Source organism: Glarea lozoyensis (genome assembly GCF_000409485.1).
Source record: "Glarea lozoyensis ATCC 20868 chromosome Unknown GLAREA10, whole genome shotgun sequence".
NCBI lineage: Eukaryota > Fungi > Ascomycota > Leotiomycetes > Helotiales > Helotiaceae > Glarea > Glarea lozoyensis.
The window spans coordinates 205,727-221,511 of record NW_007360984.1 but is presented as its reverse complement, the minus strand read 5'-3'; the positions used below and the strand labels follow the sequence as shown (position 1 = coordinate 221,511).

General features: G+C 45.1%; 9 protein-coding genes across 9 annotated transcripts; 4 read left to right on the top strand and 5 right to left on the bottom strand.

Moving 5' to 3' along the window:
- Positions 1–1,218: 1,218 nt before the first annotated feature.
- On the bottom strand, positions 1,219–3,762 carry GLAREA_05075 (P-loop containing nucleoside triphosphate hydrolase; the record flags this gene model as incomplete). The annotated part of the gene is made up of 1 exon (XM_008078365.1): positions 1,219–3,762. The coding sequence occupies one exon, from the start codon at positions 3,760–3,762 to the stop codon at positions 1,219–1,221; it is 2,544 nt and encodes an 847-aa protein (XP_008076556.1).
- An 85-nt stretch (positions 3,763–3,847) lies between these two features.
- GLAREA_05074 (SNARE-like protein) lies at positions 3,848–4,804 on the top strand (the record flags this gene model as incomplete). The annotated part of the gene is made up of 2 exons (XM_008078364.1): positions 3,848–3,876; positions 4,096–4,804. The coding sequence occupies 2 exons, from the start codon at positions 3,848–3,850 to the stop codon at positions 4,802–4,804; spliced, it is 738 nt and encodes a 245-aa protein (XP_008076555.1).
- Positions 4,805–5,187: 383 nt separating this feature from the next.
- Positions 5,188–5,732, bottom strand: GLAREA_05073 (uncharacterized protein; the record flags this gene model as incomplete). The annotated part of the gene is made up of 2 exons (XM_008078363.1): positions 5,188–5,532; positions 5,613–5,732. 2 exons carry the CDS (start codon positions 5,730–5,732, stop codon positions 5,188–5,190), a joined length of 465 nt encoding a protein of 154 aa, XP_008076554.1.
- Positions 5,733–6,118: 386 nt separating this feature from the next.
- Positions 6,119–6,466, bottom strand: GLAREA_05072 (uncharacterized protein; the record flags this gene model as incomplete). Its single annotated transcript, XM_008078362.1, has 1 exon — positions 6,119–6,466. One exon carries the CDS (start codon positions 6,464–6,466, stop codon positions 6,119–6,121), a length of 348 nt encoding a protein of 115 aa, XP_008076553.1.
- Positions 6,467–8,236: 1,770 nt separating this feature from the next.
- On the bottom strand, positions 8,237–8,614 carry GLAREA_05071 (uncharacterized protein; the record flags this gene model as incomplete). Its single annotated transcript, XM_008078361.1, has 1 exon — positions 8,237–8,614. One exon carries the CDS (start codon positions 8,612–8,614, stop codon positions 8,237–8,239), a length of 378 nt encoding a protein of 125 aa, XP_008076552.1.
- A 495-nt stretch (positions 8,615–9,109) lies between these two features.
- GLAREA_05070 (uncharacterized protein) lies at positions 9,110–9,377 on the bottom strand (the record flags this gene model as incomplete). Its single annotated transcript, XM_008078360.1, has 2 exons — positions 9,110–9,133; positions 9,186–9,377. 2 exons carry the CDS (start codon positions 9,375–9,377, stop codon positions 9,110–9,112), a joined length of 216 nt encoding a protein of 71 aa, XP_008076551.1.
- A 1,782-nt stretch (positions 9,378–11,159) lies between these two features.
- GLAREA_05069 (uncharacterized protein) lies at positions 11,160–11,756 on the top strand (the record flags this gene model as incomplete). Its single annotated transcript, XM_008078359.1, has 1 exon — positions 11,160–11,756. The coding sequence occupies one exon, from the start codon at positions 11,160–11,162 to the stop codon at positions 11,754–11,756; it is 597 nt and encodes a 198-aa protein (XP_008076550.1).
- Positions 11,757–11,985: 229 nt separating this feature from the next.
- Positions 11,986–12,683, top strand: GLAREA_05068 (uncharacterized protein; the record flags this gene model as incomplete). The annotated part of the gene is made up of 2 exons (XM_008078358.1): positions 11,986–11,994; positions 12,048–12,683. 2 exons carry the CDS (start codon positions 11,986–11,988, stop codon positions 12,681–12,683), a joined length of 645 nt encoding a protein of 214 aa, XP_008076549.1.
- Positions 12,684–13,752: 1,069 nt separating this feature from the next.
- GLAREA_05067 (uncharacterized protein) lies at positions 13,753–14,868 on the top strand (the record flags this gene model as incomplete). The annotated part of the gene is made up of 1 exon (XM_008078357.1): positions 13,753–14,868. The coding sequence occupies one exon, from the start codon at positions 13,753–13,755 to the stop codon at positions 14,866–14,868; it is 1,116 nt and encodes a 371-aa protein (XP_008076548.1).
- Between the last annotated feature and the right edge of the window lie 917 nt (positions 14,869–15,785).

The window sequence follows — 15,785 nt, the reverse complement described above, 5'->3', positions numbered from 1 at the left end:
CGAAAATTGAAACAACTTTAGAACAAGATATTCCAAATTCAAACCTACCTAGTTCTATCGAACTTGTAAGGTGGGTAGGGAGAGTAGGGTATTGTGCAAAAGAGGAGGGGAGGGAGATTAATGTGCTTAGAGGAGCTTTTTTAGTTGTTTAGTGGAATGATATAGAAAGCAATAAAGCGGGGATCGTCGGCGTAGGAAGTTAGGTGGTGGTTAGGGAGAGTAGAGAGGAGGTGTTTAGTTAAAATAATAAGTAAGGATGTATAACTAGATAATAGCTAAGCGGGTCTGGAAGTTATTTAGATACAAGTTTTAATTTGTTAAGAAAAGGGCAAGCAAAAAAGTTTAAAGGGTTAGGTGGTATATGGGTAAGATATAAGGTGGCTTAGGTATGTAACTTTTATGTTAACTCTTTCTTTCATCTTCCAGCCTTTTCAAACCGGTCTACCTCCTCCCATTGGACAGAGTAGAGACTGTAGAGTACGGCTGAAATCTCAAAATACACATTATCTCAGCTAGTTTCCTATATGTAGGTACGGATACAAAAGGTGACAGAGTGTACAAGTAATCTACTCACGGGACGAGAAGAAAAAATTGTTTCATCTCATCACAACAATCCAAAAATGAAACGAAAACCTAAACCTCGAAATGAGTGATGTATCGATATCAATATCGATATCAATATCTATTCCCCGATCAACAAGTTATTTACATCCTATTTGACTGCTAAAGCCTCCAGCCTCCGGCGGACATAAAACTCTTGTAATGTAGGATTCTGCAATGAGTAGCTACAAATGCTAAATTCTGGAGGAGCATGCTGGTGGCTATTGACGCTCTCAAGATATAATTTGGGTATTTTCATGACCCTACGACGGTCCATGATATGAGATGGATTGTAAAGTTCTAAGGAGTAAGATGAGACGAGTATATGAGTGGTGTGTCAACATTCCTATTCAGAGGATTTATATTTGGCTAATAATACTACAAAACGCTTGTATGATACACGTCCCCTTCAAACTCCTTTATCGGAGCGGCTATGTAATATTACATGTACAATGTAGATTTACAAGTAGGCTGCTGTCCAGTGAGCCTGCTCGCCAACTCAGCGTCTCCCGAAACGCCGAGCTCAAATGCTAGATATGTAAGATATACGGTGCACACGTCGTCGTAAAGGCTTCCCTTCCTCCCTCAGAAGTCTGATCTTGATAATACCGGAATCTTTCACAGTATAGCAGAATCCCGTACGCGATCTCCTTCTGGAATTTCATCCGGTACAAAATCCGGAATAATGTTCTTACCCGACTCAGGTGTTTGAGGGATATTGCCATCAGCAGGCGAATCATCAGCGGGATAAACATCGACGGCGATCTCAGACTCGCCATGTCCATCCTCCTCCTCAAACTCGACTTCCTCCTGAACTTCGAGGACGTCACTTGCACCCTCCCCAGAAGCCTCCTTGCCTTCTTCAGAAGAACCCAGTTGTAAATCCTTCACCATCTGGTCCAGATCACTCATACGCTGGATATACCTGCTAGCCCTAACCGCCTTTGGAGGGATGAAATTAATCTCCTCGAGACATTGATCAATCTTCTCTTCAACCAGACTCTTGATATGGAAGCAAAGAGCCTGTTGTCTATACACACCAGCAAAGCGGTAGCTGAGCCATAGATAAACAGTAAGAGACTGATGTAAAGTTTCAGCGTCTCTTAAGAAGCCCCTTACTCCCTCTATATGATCGTGGATATCATGATCCAAGATGTCGAGATCAAGGGATGAGAAGTCTAACAGATCGCGGCCGTCTCTTTTGGAGAGGGCTTTAGCGTAATCCACGATGGTAGCTGCAGTTCGCGGATTGTTTTTGAGTGACGCCGGAGCAGCTGCAAAGGCAACGCGGTCGGGGAGTGTCATGTCGTATGGTTGGATCAAGTCGAGGATTTCAGCGACATCTTTGTTGAAGCAGTAATGAAAGTGTGGGTTCAGTTTGACCAGTTCCTTTAACCTTAGAAGGACGTAACTAAATGCGGTTTCCGGGGGAAAGAAGGCTGCGAACCGCATAACGATATCTGCTGGAGGCATTATACCAGCAGTCTTCATTGGCTCAACGTCCGTTCTCATTGCTTTGGTTATGACATCTAGATCTTCCTTGCTGAATGCGGTTACGAAGCCTGTGGCTGCCTTGGAAGTCACAGCAGGTGCCGTAACAGCCACACTGGCGTTTGAATTGTCGACATTCGCTTGTTTGATTGCGGAGTGTGCAGTCTTATACCTGCCTGCTCTACCACCAATCTGTTTGATCTCTGATGTTTCAAGCTGGCCAAGTCCATCGTTGTTGCGTTTCCAAGTCGTGCTGAATATGACACGTTTTATGCTCAGATTAAGCCCCATTCCAACTGCGTTACTCGCGACAAGAAAATCGTAGTCATTATCTGGATCGTTGAACAGAGCCGCTTGTGATGCACGTGTTTCTGGTGGTAAAGAGCCATAGACCACAGCACATCTTTTCCCCGTCGCTTTCTCAATATCTTTTTTCACACCGTGGATGGCCACACGTGAGAACAGGATGACGGCATCGCCTTTTCGAAGATTTTTGAAGTTCTTTTGGTCCACGTGATTTTTCTGCGTTTCCAAGGAACCAAGGCGCTCATACCGATGAATGATTAGCTTCTCTCCCATGGCTTTACATAGTGATCTGACAAGTTGTTCAGTGCGGACCTCGCCACACAGGTGAAGCTCCTTCGCCTGGACTCCTAGAAAGGCATTCGTCCAAGCCCAACCCCGTTCTGTGTCGCCCAGCATTTGAATCTCGTCGATCACACAAACATCGACCATAGTATTCAGGGGAACCATCTCGACCGTACAACTGTTCATAAAGTTCTCCATACCGTCTGGAACTCGATGTTCCTCCCCAGTCACCAAAGCACACTTGATCCCCTTGGCGTTGAACCTCGTGTAAACTTCATGAGCCAACAACCGGAGGGGTCCAGCAAAAATACCACTTTTTGCTTGTTCAAGTCTTTTCAGAGCATGATATGTCTTTCCAGAGTTGGTAGGCCCAATATGCAGATGAACCACTCGTTGTATGGCTCTTGTAGCTGGAAACCACTCTGTAGGATGCGTTAGATCCGCTATAGCCTTCTGAAAGGGAAGTGTTTCAGTTTGAATCCTGACTTCTTCTTTGTCCAATGCTGACACTATGAATCTGTATCTAACCTCCTCCGCTAGCCCGGAAAGGTGCCCTTTTACAAATGCCTGTCTAAAGGCAAAGAAAAGAGGGTTATCGGCCTGTGTGACTTGCCCTGCGGCTTGGGCTTTTCTGGCTGCTTCGTGCACCAAGTCGCCGAACTGGTCGAGTTGTAACACGAGGTTTTGACGGGATTGACGAAGCTCGGCTTTGGTGCGTCCTTGTGGTGTTGCTCTTGCTTCGAGATTGGAAAGTTGTCTTGTCCGATTCCTTTTGACCTGTTCGTGAACAATACCAGCAAAGATACCGTATGACCCTGATGCGGGTGCTTCCCCACGCCCGGCTGCTTCTTCACGGCCACCATTATCTACGCGGCGTGTCCCATAACGACCGACCCGTCGATTACTGGCGCGGAGGGGGCTTCTTCTGACCTCGAAGGAGTAATTATGATTCGGAGAAGGACTGGGAGCACTGTCGGTTCTGTGGCGTTTGGCACCATTTTGCCATCGAGAAACAGTAAACCTTTCTGACGCTCTAAATGCACAAATTGCACATTTTCCAGACTTTTGAACGGTAGAGCTCATTCTGAGGCTGGGATTCGACGGACAGGTTGAGGAGCAATCCTCCTTTACAGATTCGGGATGAACATGCAATCGATGGCTTGTCGCTATGAAATTTAGGAGACGCGACAAAAAGTTGTAACAGGGGGTCATCAGGAATATCATTTTTCCGCTCCTCCCACGTCATCTAGGAAGTGAAAGCAACATCAAACTGGCAGACCTCGAAAGCATATACAGACATTAAACGTCCAGAATCTGAACTATAACTCAATCATGGCTTCATCTTCAACACCTCCAACGCCTCTGCTCTAGCAAGTAGTCCCTCCATACAAATCAAATTCTGCTAACTCGGAACAGCTCTTGTATTGCGCACAACACCACAATCCTCAGCGAACACACCACCTCAGCAGCATCTCAGACCTCCTCACTCGCATCTCTCGTCCTTCCCAAGATCACCCATACATCGGCGCAGAAGCTCACCTATACTCACAACAACAATTTCATCCATTATATCGCCGATGCGCCCTCGGAATATCCATCCTCGTCCGCTTCAGCAGGAGGACTTACGTACCTCGTCATCGCCGACTCATCTCTCGGCCGTCGAATTCCCTTTGGCTATCTCGTAGAAATTAAAAAGCGTTTTCAAGCCAAGTTTCCGCCAGACAGCACCGATTTTGCCAGTCTGCCTAATTATGGCGCAGGCAGCTTTAACAGCGAACTCAAGAAATTGATGGTGGAATACGGTACTACGAAAGCTGGAAAGGACGATGCGATTGCGAATGTTCAGGAGGAGATTGATAACGTGCGAGGCATTATGAGCCACAACATTGAGAGTCTGTTAGAGAGAGGCGAGAGGATTGATCTGTTGGTTGACAAAACGGATCGTTTGGGTGGCAGTGCACATGATTTTAGAGTGAGGTCAAGGACGTTAAGGAGACAGATGTGGTGGAAAAACACCAAGTTGATGGCGATGCTCACTGTGGTCATTATTTTCCTGCTGTACTTGTTCATTGGGATGGGCTGTGGACTGCCAGGTTGGTCGAAGTGTGTTGGAAGTGGCAAGTAAGCGGCATTGCAAAAAAGCGGAATTTTTGTGCCATGAGCGCCTGAGTTGGGGTGCTTTGTATGATATTTGAAGGCAGCGAAGTGTTAGATACCAGAAGCGGAGTTTTGACGGATTGAGTTGGTAGCTTTGCGATATCGTACACGCGGTATATTGCCGTCTGGGTTACCAATTAAAATATTATTATCCCCAATGCATGCACACGCTATTTATACAAATCGCTATGACCTTCTGGTGATACAGAAGGCCAATAGAAGTATTTCCATCACTTCCAAATCTGTGAAATCAACCGCAACCTATGCCACCAATCCCATAACCCATTCCATTCCTAAACTCCCATATGTACCTGTTAAACCAAACTCTATACAATCCTCTTACACCACCCATCAAAGCCTACTCCCAGCTCCATTCCCAACACTCACATCCCTCCTCCCCTCCTCCCACACATAACCTTCCGCCACCCCTCCTACCCCTCCACCAACCCCATGCGGCGCCCTCTTCAATCTCTCTGTAAAAAATACCGGATGGCGTCTCGCTGGATCGAGTATCACTCTTGGGACTCTAAAAGGCTGAGAGTTTGGATTTGTATTCGCATTTGGTGGCATAGCTTCGATCTGTGAGGCCGGCTGCTGGCGAGTGAAGGAAGCGATCCAGGCGTTAGGATTAGGCGTGCTGGTCGTGTGCGGGAGCGAGGGTTGTTGGTTTAGTGGGGTTTGGGAGGGTGTAGGGAGCTGTGAGCTGTGTTAGTGGCGATGCTTCTTGGGGGAATTTAGGGTCTTTTGGAGGGAGAGAAAGAGACAGGGAGATATACCGTAGGCCGTCTACCGCCTAGACTCGAAATCATGGTTTGGATGTGTTCGGGTTCTTGGTTGGTGGTTTGTTCATTGGGGCTGTTTGTTTGGAAGATTTGGGAGATGGAGCGACGGATCATTGTTGGATGGAATTGAGAGTTCTGGATTAGAATTTGATAACGAGATTAATTGATGTAGACGATAAGTATCATGAATGTTGTGAAGTTAAAGGATCCATGGTGTCGATTAAATGGGATACAGTAGACTTTATGTGACGTTGTGGAGAAAGGCTTCTTAGTGGAGTGTGGGGTAAAGCTATGGGGAAAGCTAGAGATGCGATGCTTTTCGGAATGTCCTCGGCATCTTTTGATGGGAAGAGGATTTGCTGCAATTAATCGAGAATAATGAACTTTAAATTTTTTCTCAATTGAAAACCTAGTTAGTCCCATCAATTGAAATGTTCTTTGGAGTGGAGATTTTTCATTATCATTAGAGTCGTTGATAGTACAAATGGGTATCTTCACGCCTACACAGTGGGCCCATCCGTGCCATCAGTCCCACTCCCCGCGCCCGCGTCTTCTCCAACCACTTTAGTCTGCTCCTTTTCCTCCAACTTCTTCTCATTATCTTCTATCATTGTCCCCTCTGGTTCCTTCCCACTTGAAGCCTCAGCAACAACATTCTGACCATCGTCCAACTTCTTGCTCTCCTTCTCGGGTGGTCCAATCTCTAGCGCTATGTCACCGCCGTCTCCTAACCGTCCTTGCACGAGATACTTCTGTTTGGCGCGCTCAAGTTGGATGTTGTGAACGAGGATGTTAGGGTGATTTGATTTCTTTAGAATTTGACGGAAGAGACCGGTGAGTTGGGACATTTTGAGTCAGAGGAGACCGGCTTTGGGGGTGTTGGAACCTGGACTGGATGTTTTGGCTAGGTGCCTGGTTGACTACCTTTGGTAGAAGGATGGCCTAGTCGATTTATTGAACCCACAATTACCGTACCGTAGACTTGCTATAAGAATGACATGTTGTATGTGGTTGATGAAGCTGGATCAGGCGGAACTATATTACAAATGCTCAATGCAGTCAAGTACTGACCTGGCTGACTTGGCGGTATAACCTCAAAACAAAGGCAACTAATTATCTCAAAACACTTGCCATGTCGCTGAGGTTCAAATCTTTCATTTACATGATTTTGACTTCGAATAATTACGCATTTACCGTTTGGGACGTGGTATCATGGAGCAAAGGGAGTCATAGACAAATTTCCACAATCCTTCTAATTTTGGAAAGCATCAAACGATTACAATTATTTGAAAGGGAAATCAGATTCAGCAGGACTTTTCTCATTGTAGCCCAAGATGATTAGTATTCCATCCAAAGTTCAACATAGTAGGTACCCTCGGGCAAACCCCGGGGCACCCTCGTCGTCCTCCGAAGTCGACCAATCACTTGTCTTCCTTTGTGTTTACTCTTTATATACCTAAACAAGCGAAAAGTGCATAACAATCAGATTTATCTGCATTCCATCCCTCGGTCGTAAGTTCTTCCCGAACCTTACAAAAACCTATCAAAATCTAATATCTTCATTAGGTCTAGTTGGTTTATGGCGTCCGGCTGTAATTGTTTCAGTCTCACCGGAATGGTATGTCAAAATCCGAAATTCAACTCAGGCGATATGCTAACATATCGAATAGTCGGGGGTTCGACTCTCCCCTGAGGGATTAATGGCTTCTTCGAAGCAACTTTTTTTTTAAGATTTTTTGAAGGTGGGATGGGTGAAGGACTTGGGAAGGTTGTGTGGTGGGGGTGGGGAGGAGGGGTAAAGACCCACTCGGAGTCTTCTTCTTTTTGTTAATACGGAGTTTGTTTTTGAGTTGTAGGAATGACTGGCGAAGGATCTCAAAATACCTTTTACTAACAGGAGTATTAATAACAGGTAGGTACTTTACACTACATTGATTGACTTGCTCTACCGGAACGGTTACATCTTCATTCGGGAATTTAGTTATTCATGTTGAGAAGTGCATTGCAGTTGCACAAGAGCAACACATTCTGCATTTGCAAGTTTGTAGTCTTCGTTGAAAGCATCTTCGCTAAAGAACATGAGATAAATTTAAGGAATGCAGCGGTTTCTATGTCACATGTTCATTTTTAATGTCAGACAGAAATATTTAGTCCTGGATTCTTCCTCTGCAATATATTAAGCGAGTTTGTAGGGGGGGCGATGTATTTTAGAAGTGTCACATACAGTTCAAGATACCTGGACAGGAGGAAGAGATTCCCAAGTAAGAGTATTCAAATCAAGAACCTATCGCTACGCTAAAACACTGATGATAAATGCTTCTAATCCCAAAATTCAAAAAAAAAACGAAACCCTTGTCGAACTAAAATCAAATGCGCCAGTACACTCCGTTCTAGAAAGAAAAACACCACAACTCTAACATTCCAACAGTCATGTCATCGTGATACCAAGTAGCCAATCCCCATCCAGTAGATATAAATCTCCGAGTATGGAAAACATGACGCTCGTAACGCAAAGTCCAGTTCATATCAAATGCCCAGGCCAAACTCCTCCATATCATTCCAAAACACTCCACAACACAGACTACATCCTCCACTCTCCACGCCAACACCCCACAGGCTTAAAGCCGTCTCCAACACCTCTCTCTTCTGGAAGGAGGTTCCACCCATTCCACCGTGCGCCTTCTCCGATAATGGTCATAACTTGCATCACTATCCTCATCATCACTATCAATATCCAAGAATCTCGCCTTACGGCGAGGAGCTTCCTCGACAGGCATATAGCGTGTGGTATGCGAAGATCTGGAGCTGTCGCGCTCGTACCGGGATGTGCCGCCCCAGAAGGAGGGTCTTGTCTCGCTCTTGTGCGAGTACGAGTAGCTGGAGGATCGCACGGGGATGTAGGCTGGGCTGCGTGAACGCTTGGGACGGTAGGCGATTTCGAAGTGTTCGTCGTTGCGGGGGTCGGAGCTGTGGTAGGAGACGGAGAGACGGGACATTGTGGTGGTGAGGGGGTTGAATGGGTGGTGTGATTGAAGTTGAGAGAGTTGTGAGTGAGAATTTATTGGTGTGTAGTGAGAGAAGTTGATACCAAAACAGTGGTAAAGAGTTTTGCAAGCTTGAAGTAGCTTTGAAGCGAATGGTAAATAGTGAAGGGAAGATGCTGCTGTCGAACTGAACATCGAAAGGGGTGCGAGAAGCCTTGATTTATAGACTTTCGGACACCCCTAGATCCCTCTATGACTATTAAAAGACACAACCAACTGTTGTGAGTGTTTTTTGAATGAGCAGCTGCCATTCTAATAGAGATTTGACCATCGGTAAGACCTGGAAGTCACACTTTGTTGTACACGTGAGGAAGTCAAAATCTATTTCTCGACGCGGTGAGTTGGGAAGAGCGGTTTTTAAAATGGTGCCTAATGGGCTCAGAGTGTTCTCACACTCATCGCCAGGACTATTAAAAATGCCTTAGGCTTGATATTGTTGTTAGTCGATTAAAATGCTTTTGAATTCTTGTTCTGCTACAAATCAGTAAATCTCTGCTGATGTTCTAGAAAGTGAGGCTCTTACCGTCACACTGGAAAACGGATACCACCAAGGCCCATGGGCTGCAGTATGCATTGCGTGTTCGCGGCTGCTGAAGCGATGAGGCACAAGTAGACCTGCATTCGAATTCTCTGCAGCGCCAGTTCTTGCCATACGGAGAAATTTTGAGGCCGCAGCCAGGCCGCCATGCTTGTGTTGTGATCGTGAGTGGTTCATGATCAGTAAATTCAGCCTAGCTGTCTGCCCAGACTATTGCTCACAACAATTTTGAGCGGAGACTATTCCGAGACTGTTGTGTTGGAGTATCAGACATTGTTTTGTTGAATTTGAGCCGCTGATTTGTGTTGATGAACTGTGGATCTGATGAAGTTCTGCAAATACGAGCCCAACAAACTGTACAAAACTCCCATTCTGGTTGGTCACATAATCCTTACAGCCCGGGAACGTGGGCGTGTTTGTTGTGGACATGATCTGGCCGCGCGCGTAAAATAGTCGTGGCGCCGATTTCGTGAGTCAGGAAGGAGGCGCAAGCGATCAGTTGTTTGTCGCGGACTCGGTGAAGGTCCCAACCTACCGAATATAGGTATCACGTGTATCATGTTTTCTAAGTTATAATGAAACGATAACACAATCTCTAATCTATTACTGTATATGAAATGATTGAAATAGATAATGGTATGTTGGCAGCCTACCCGGAGATCATATGATCCCCTCAATTTTATTTTCAATTCGAACAACAAGTACACTCCCGTGAACCGTGCCAGTAGAGGGAAATTGTGATTTGGTTCGTAAAGCAGAAAGAGAGTTGACTTTATTGTTGAGGCTAGAAACTCTCACTTTTGAGAGTTGAGCGTAGCAAGGGGGGCATTTCTCGCTTAGCCATTCCCTCCCACGACGAAGTTTGAACTCAGAAGTAGCCGGTAGAGCTCTGGGAAACATATGCTCACTGCACTTTCTGATAATTAGAAATTTCAGGACCCTATACCGAGATTATATCATTATTTATCATAAACAAGGCACCTGAATCACCAGTGACTCGTATTTGCGTTTGGCTCTGACTTACTGGCTTAAGCGAGACGCTACCTCCCCTAACAAGCCAACTTCAGAAGTCTGTGCATTCACGCTGTTGGTTTTACAACGCTGAATGATTTTTGAGTAGTGGATAGAACACGAACTCGTCTATTTGGACAGATATTCCATTGAACTTGTAGTCGATCTGACTTATTAACTACTTCCGACTGTCGTCCATAATAGTGGGAATGAACAGTAGCTCTGCTGGTAGACAAAACATGTGGCGGTCAAAGCAAATATTATTTTCGATCAGCCAGACAAGATGTCATGAATAGCGTTTTGTGATTTTTATTTTTTATTTTTCGGTGACTGAGTTATTCTATGACGCTTTGGAGTCAATCAACAACTAGGGTTCTTACTTGAGTAAACATTATTCAAGGTATTAGAATACTCAGAAGGGTTTGTCCTCCGAGTCACCCAAAACACATGGAGAAGAAAGAGAGTCAGAGGCCCAGATTCATCAGAGCCGGAAAATATACTTCTGCGAAATAACTACAACTAGGTACCGTTAGCAATTCTAGCCTTGCTGCTTTATAAAGATATTTCAAAAGCTTCGAGTGAACCAAAGTGATTGATGAGCGTTGGCTTAGAGTAGAGCGGGTAAGATTTTTTGGTCGTTCTTGAGTCAACAACGATCAACGATAAACTCTGCCGTCCCAAAGATCCACAATGATGGTGGCGCTGGTGCTTAAAGTAGTGAATGGTTTCAAGAACGTGGATGACTAGTGATTTAGGAAAGTAGATAGGTAGTTTGTGCGGTAAGTCGGTCATTTGAAGTGAGTCAGGGCCTTCGCGTTCACCTTCTATTCCACTATAAATTCGGCTTTGACCTCAACAAATTTACTGCGCGAGAAAGTTAACGCTAGTCAATATTATCTTCTATCTCTATTATCGCTGAGCCTTCGAGTACTCCCATCACTTTTCACGATGCAAGCTCCGACGGTAACACCTGTTGCAGTTAGCTTTTTCAAGCTGACTAGACATATTTTTGCTGAAATACTTGCTTCTTTTGATAATTTTCAGGATTTGCATGCTGCGATGATGAGCCACCGAGCCTTCTATCATGCTTTCAAGCCGCATCGAAACTTCATTCTTTCCGGCATCATACTAAACCAGATACCTGTCAATTTATTTCCCTTGGCGTGGGCACTATTCGAAGCAAAAACTGTCGACCTTCTTGATAATGATGCGGTTAAGAATCTTCTCGAAAAGCTTAACCTTGATTTGATATCAAGTCAGCGGAACTTCACCTTGCCCGTTCTGCCAACGTCAGATTTTGTGATGATTTCTAAAACACATGCCGCTGTTCAAGATCTACGCCAGCAGTTTGCTAAGGAGACTATTCCCTTATTTGAACATAACTTTGGCGTGAGTCGTACAACTGAGCTGTCGCCTAACGAAGCTACTCGTATTGAGCGTGCTTTATATCGATTTCAATTAGCAAGCGACTTATACGTCCCTGGTCATCCATGGACTCCTGACCCCTCATACAAATCATTGGATTGGGGGGAGCGTGAAAAATGAGCTCTAAAAATGTTCGAAACCTGCTCGCCATGGGTAAGTAAGCAAATACACACGATTTATACCTTTTTCGAAAGGAAAGTAGAAGAAGGTACGTGTCCTATGGCCTAGGTTCTGATTTTTATCCGTATCACATCCTCACCGTGTCACTATAGCAGCAGATGAATTAGGCCAACATGATATAATGTGGGGACACCTATGCAAACATTCTGGGTCTGGCCATCTTGTCACTATGCAATATGTAAGTAAAAGTTGCTGGCAATCTGAAACATTTCTGACGTACCGATCTGTTAGCTGCCATTGGGTCTTCCGTTTCTGCGAGACATATCAATTGGTAAAAGTTACAACGACTGGTACCCACTTCTCAGCCCGCATAGTGGCCCATGGACTGGACAAAAATCAGCTCAATACGCGTTGGGAAGAACCGTTTGGCCGAATACTCAATCCTCTAGCTTAAGTGTGGACGACTATAATGCTCCACTCAAAAAACATACTGAAGACATTATGAAAGCATTTATGAAACCTTTTGATAAAGGCTGTGGTGGACAAGATTCTAAACCTTTTCGGTTGTGGTTTCTATCATACAAGAATAGGAGTGTCATGAGATCGAGTGTGTACGACCGCGTATGCAATCCTTTGAGGGAATGTGGTTATGTGATGTGGGATGATGAAATTGCACTACCTGATGAAGAATTAAAGCGTCGAATTGACTTACTACAAACCAAGACCTCCCACTATTCTCGTCCCTCTTACGGAGGAGAGGAATTCCGACGGTCTCAGGAGTGTAGATCCGATCTTCATCAAATGGGCTGTTCAGGTTATTGGGCTGAAGACGACCTAAGCCAGATTCAAGGACTCAACATCCCAATACTAGGAGCTTACGTTGAGAAATGGGGAGATCCCAGAAGTCCAAAGGCAGAAAAGTCGTGAACTACGAGATCTGTTGTAAAGATTACAGAGCCTAGCTCGCTTTTCAAAACCTTCTTATTCATTGGCGGAAAGTCTTCGCTATACTTAACATTACAACAAAATGTTCTGTCGTTATTACTACGGCACTTAAGGAAGGAGGTCACATCAAAGGTGAGAATCAACTTGCAGGTGAGCGCCCAAGTATGCTAGAACAATTTTTAACAAGACTACAACAGAAAGAGAATCTGGTACTTCTCAAAAATCCCGCTCAGGGCCTTCACCCGTATTACCTTCATCTGTTGCATGGCTCTTCGATATAGATAAGAAAACACAGCATTTTCTTCCCAGATAGAAAGCTTCAACAATTGACCCCGCTACTGTCACTGGGGCCGGCTACTCTCGGAAGCGGGAAAGATTAAGAGCTTCCTACTCTCTGTCGACGATGGCTCTTTTGGTGGCACTCTTGTCAATCTACCTATGTTAATCATAACTCTATATCTTTCTAATAATATTACAATTCTTCTTACGACATTGATATTCGTCCTTGCTGTGGCGGTGACTCTTGCCTGGATTGCGGAAACTGCTGAGTCGAAACTTTCGACTCGAAAGATATTATTGGGGCTACGGCTGCTTATGCAGCAGTGTTGGTTATGGTTGTGGGAATGGGGATTGCTACTACTTGACTTTGTGGATTCGGGAGACTTTAGTCAATTTACAAGTGTAGGCTTTCCGGCGAGCGCTTTCATGAATTTAACTAATTGGCGCTTCTGGGGAAACCCTACACGGTTTCATGTATCTACAGAAGCGCTGTATGTGTTGAGCAGGTCAGGCCGCTGCCGCGCGCTAAATGTAGTATTCCAACTCCACCAACAATCAAACCTACTTTTGACACAGTAACCAACTCATGGTTTTTTTACGCCTCTTCCCAAAAATCTCACCTGTGAGTTAATATAGCTCTTTTTTGTTGCGACACTCGAAACTGTCTGATGGCCTGTGAAAAGGGACCAAACTACCCTACAGGAGATATCTAGTCTTCTTCCCACCCGTACATACTGTTGTATCCAGTTGTTACAAACGAGATGTTGCAATCATGTTTCTCTCAAACCGGCGCTCAGCGTTGAAATCAGTTAGTGCCGTCATCGTCGTCGTTCTAGTCCTCGTTTTCTTCATCTCTTCACACACCCGGTATATCACCAATCCCGAGATACTACTCTTCTCCAATCCGCTTTTCCAAACGACCACAACTCCGCCGGAATTCATACCATCGGTGACGGCAATCCCAGAGAAGATATGGTACAAGCTTGACTCTCGCGGCCTCACCCAGCAAGTACGAGAACGGGTCGATACCTGCCTCAACAAAAACCCAAGTTATGAATATGAATGCTTAACCGATATCTCGGGCGATGCTTACGTCGTGGAGAAATTTGCTCGTCGCCTAGACATCGTCGAAGCTTTCCTCGCACTCCCGTTCCCTATTCTCAAAGCGGATTTCCTCCGCTACCTACTTCTCTTCAACGAGGGCGGAACCTACAGCGATCTTGATGTCTCGTGTAACGAGATGACGATCCAAGACTGGATACCTGCGCAATATAAGAAGGATGCGAGAGTTGTCGTGGGCTGGGAATTCGACGTTGGCTGGGGCGACAGCTTTGTGCGGGAGTTTGCAACGTGGACGATCATGGCGAGACCAGGGTCGCCACACTTAGCTATGGTGCTGGAAGATATTCTGGAGGGCTTGCAGGAGAAGACGCAAGAACATAATGTCACGATCGCAGACCTGACATGGACTATGGTTGGCGACGTGGTAGACTTGACGGGTCCGAGGAGGATGACGCGGAGTATTCTTAAGAGCTTGAGAGCGACTCCCGGAATAGACTTCAGTGATGAGAGTATTGCAAACCTCTCTGAGCCAAAATTGGTTGGTGATGTGTTGATTTTACCAGGCTATTCATTTGCGTTGTCATCAAATCATTACAAACTTGAGGATACGCAGGGTCCGGCGTTGGCTACCCACCATTTGACGGGAGTTGGAAGAATAATCATGGTGGGAAGACAGTGGAGACGGTCATGTAATAACTTGACAATTTTAATGTGGAATGGAGTAGGTTATCAGGCCGGAACAATACAGTCGGAGTTCAACTGTTCAAGTCACGGATTGTATACGCTGTTTCCACATCACCGTGTAGGGTCAGGAATTAACAGATAATCTGAATAGAGAACTGAGTTTTCATCGTGTCCATGATATGAGAAAGTGTCGTTGTTTGAGCGTAAGTTTCATAACCATTTGGCTTGCCTTTGCCTCAACACTTTTGGTACATTTGCGAGCGAGCCATTCTGTGCTATATGTACAAGAAATCTCGAAGACCGCTCTATTTCTAAGTTCGCATATAAGCTTCGCTTCTCAACACTCCCTCCTTGTACTACATATTACTTTGATATAAGGAGTCGGCTATGAGGGCGGAAAAATTTATCGGTCAACGTATTTTCTACCTTCCAAACAAAAAAACAGATACCACTGACCAGCCTACCACATTCCAAACCCACAAGCCAAGCAGAAAATACGAAGCGAATCCGATGAAAGCATCAAAGTGACCCAATAACCATGTCGTCCGTCATCATGTTGTACGACATCACGCATAGCTTTCGCTTACCGTGTGAGAGTTCGGCCACGAACAAAGATCGGAGAGTTATTCAACCGTTTCTTCACTTGGAGGGCTAAGAGTGCAAATAAAAGCTTGTGTGATTTTGTGGACAGGTGAGAATTTGAGTTATGAACTGGACTAGGGCCAGGGTGGTTGAGTCTAGTTTGGGATTCTTGGGCGTGAGATATTGAGGGGCTTGATGGCGTTGCCTAATGCAGGAGAGGAGTATGAGTCTTTCGCCGTTTCTGGGACTCAAATGTCGGGTTTGCCGTATTGAAAGCGAAAATGTGGTTGTGAAAGACGGATATGTTTTGTGGTTTCGACCAGGGTTGTTGAGTCTGTATTAAGCACGTTCGGGTTTGAAACACATGATTTGATTTGTCAATCTGTACAAGACCTAATACTACTGCCTTCTTTAGGAAACCAATCTCACTCACAGTATCATCTCATCCAATACCGAAATATGCGACGTCAATACAAA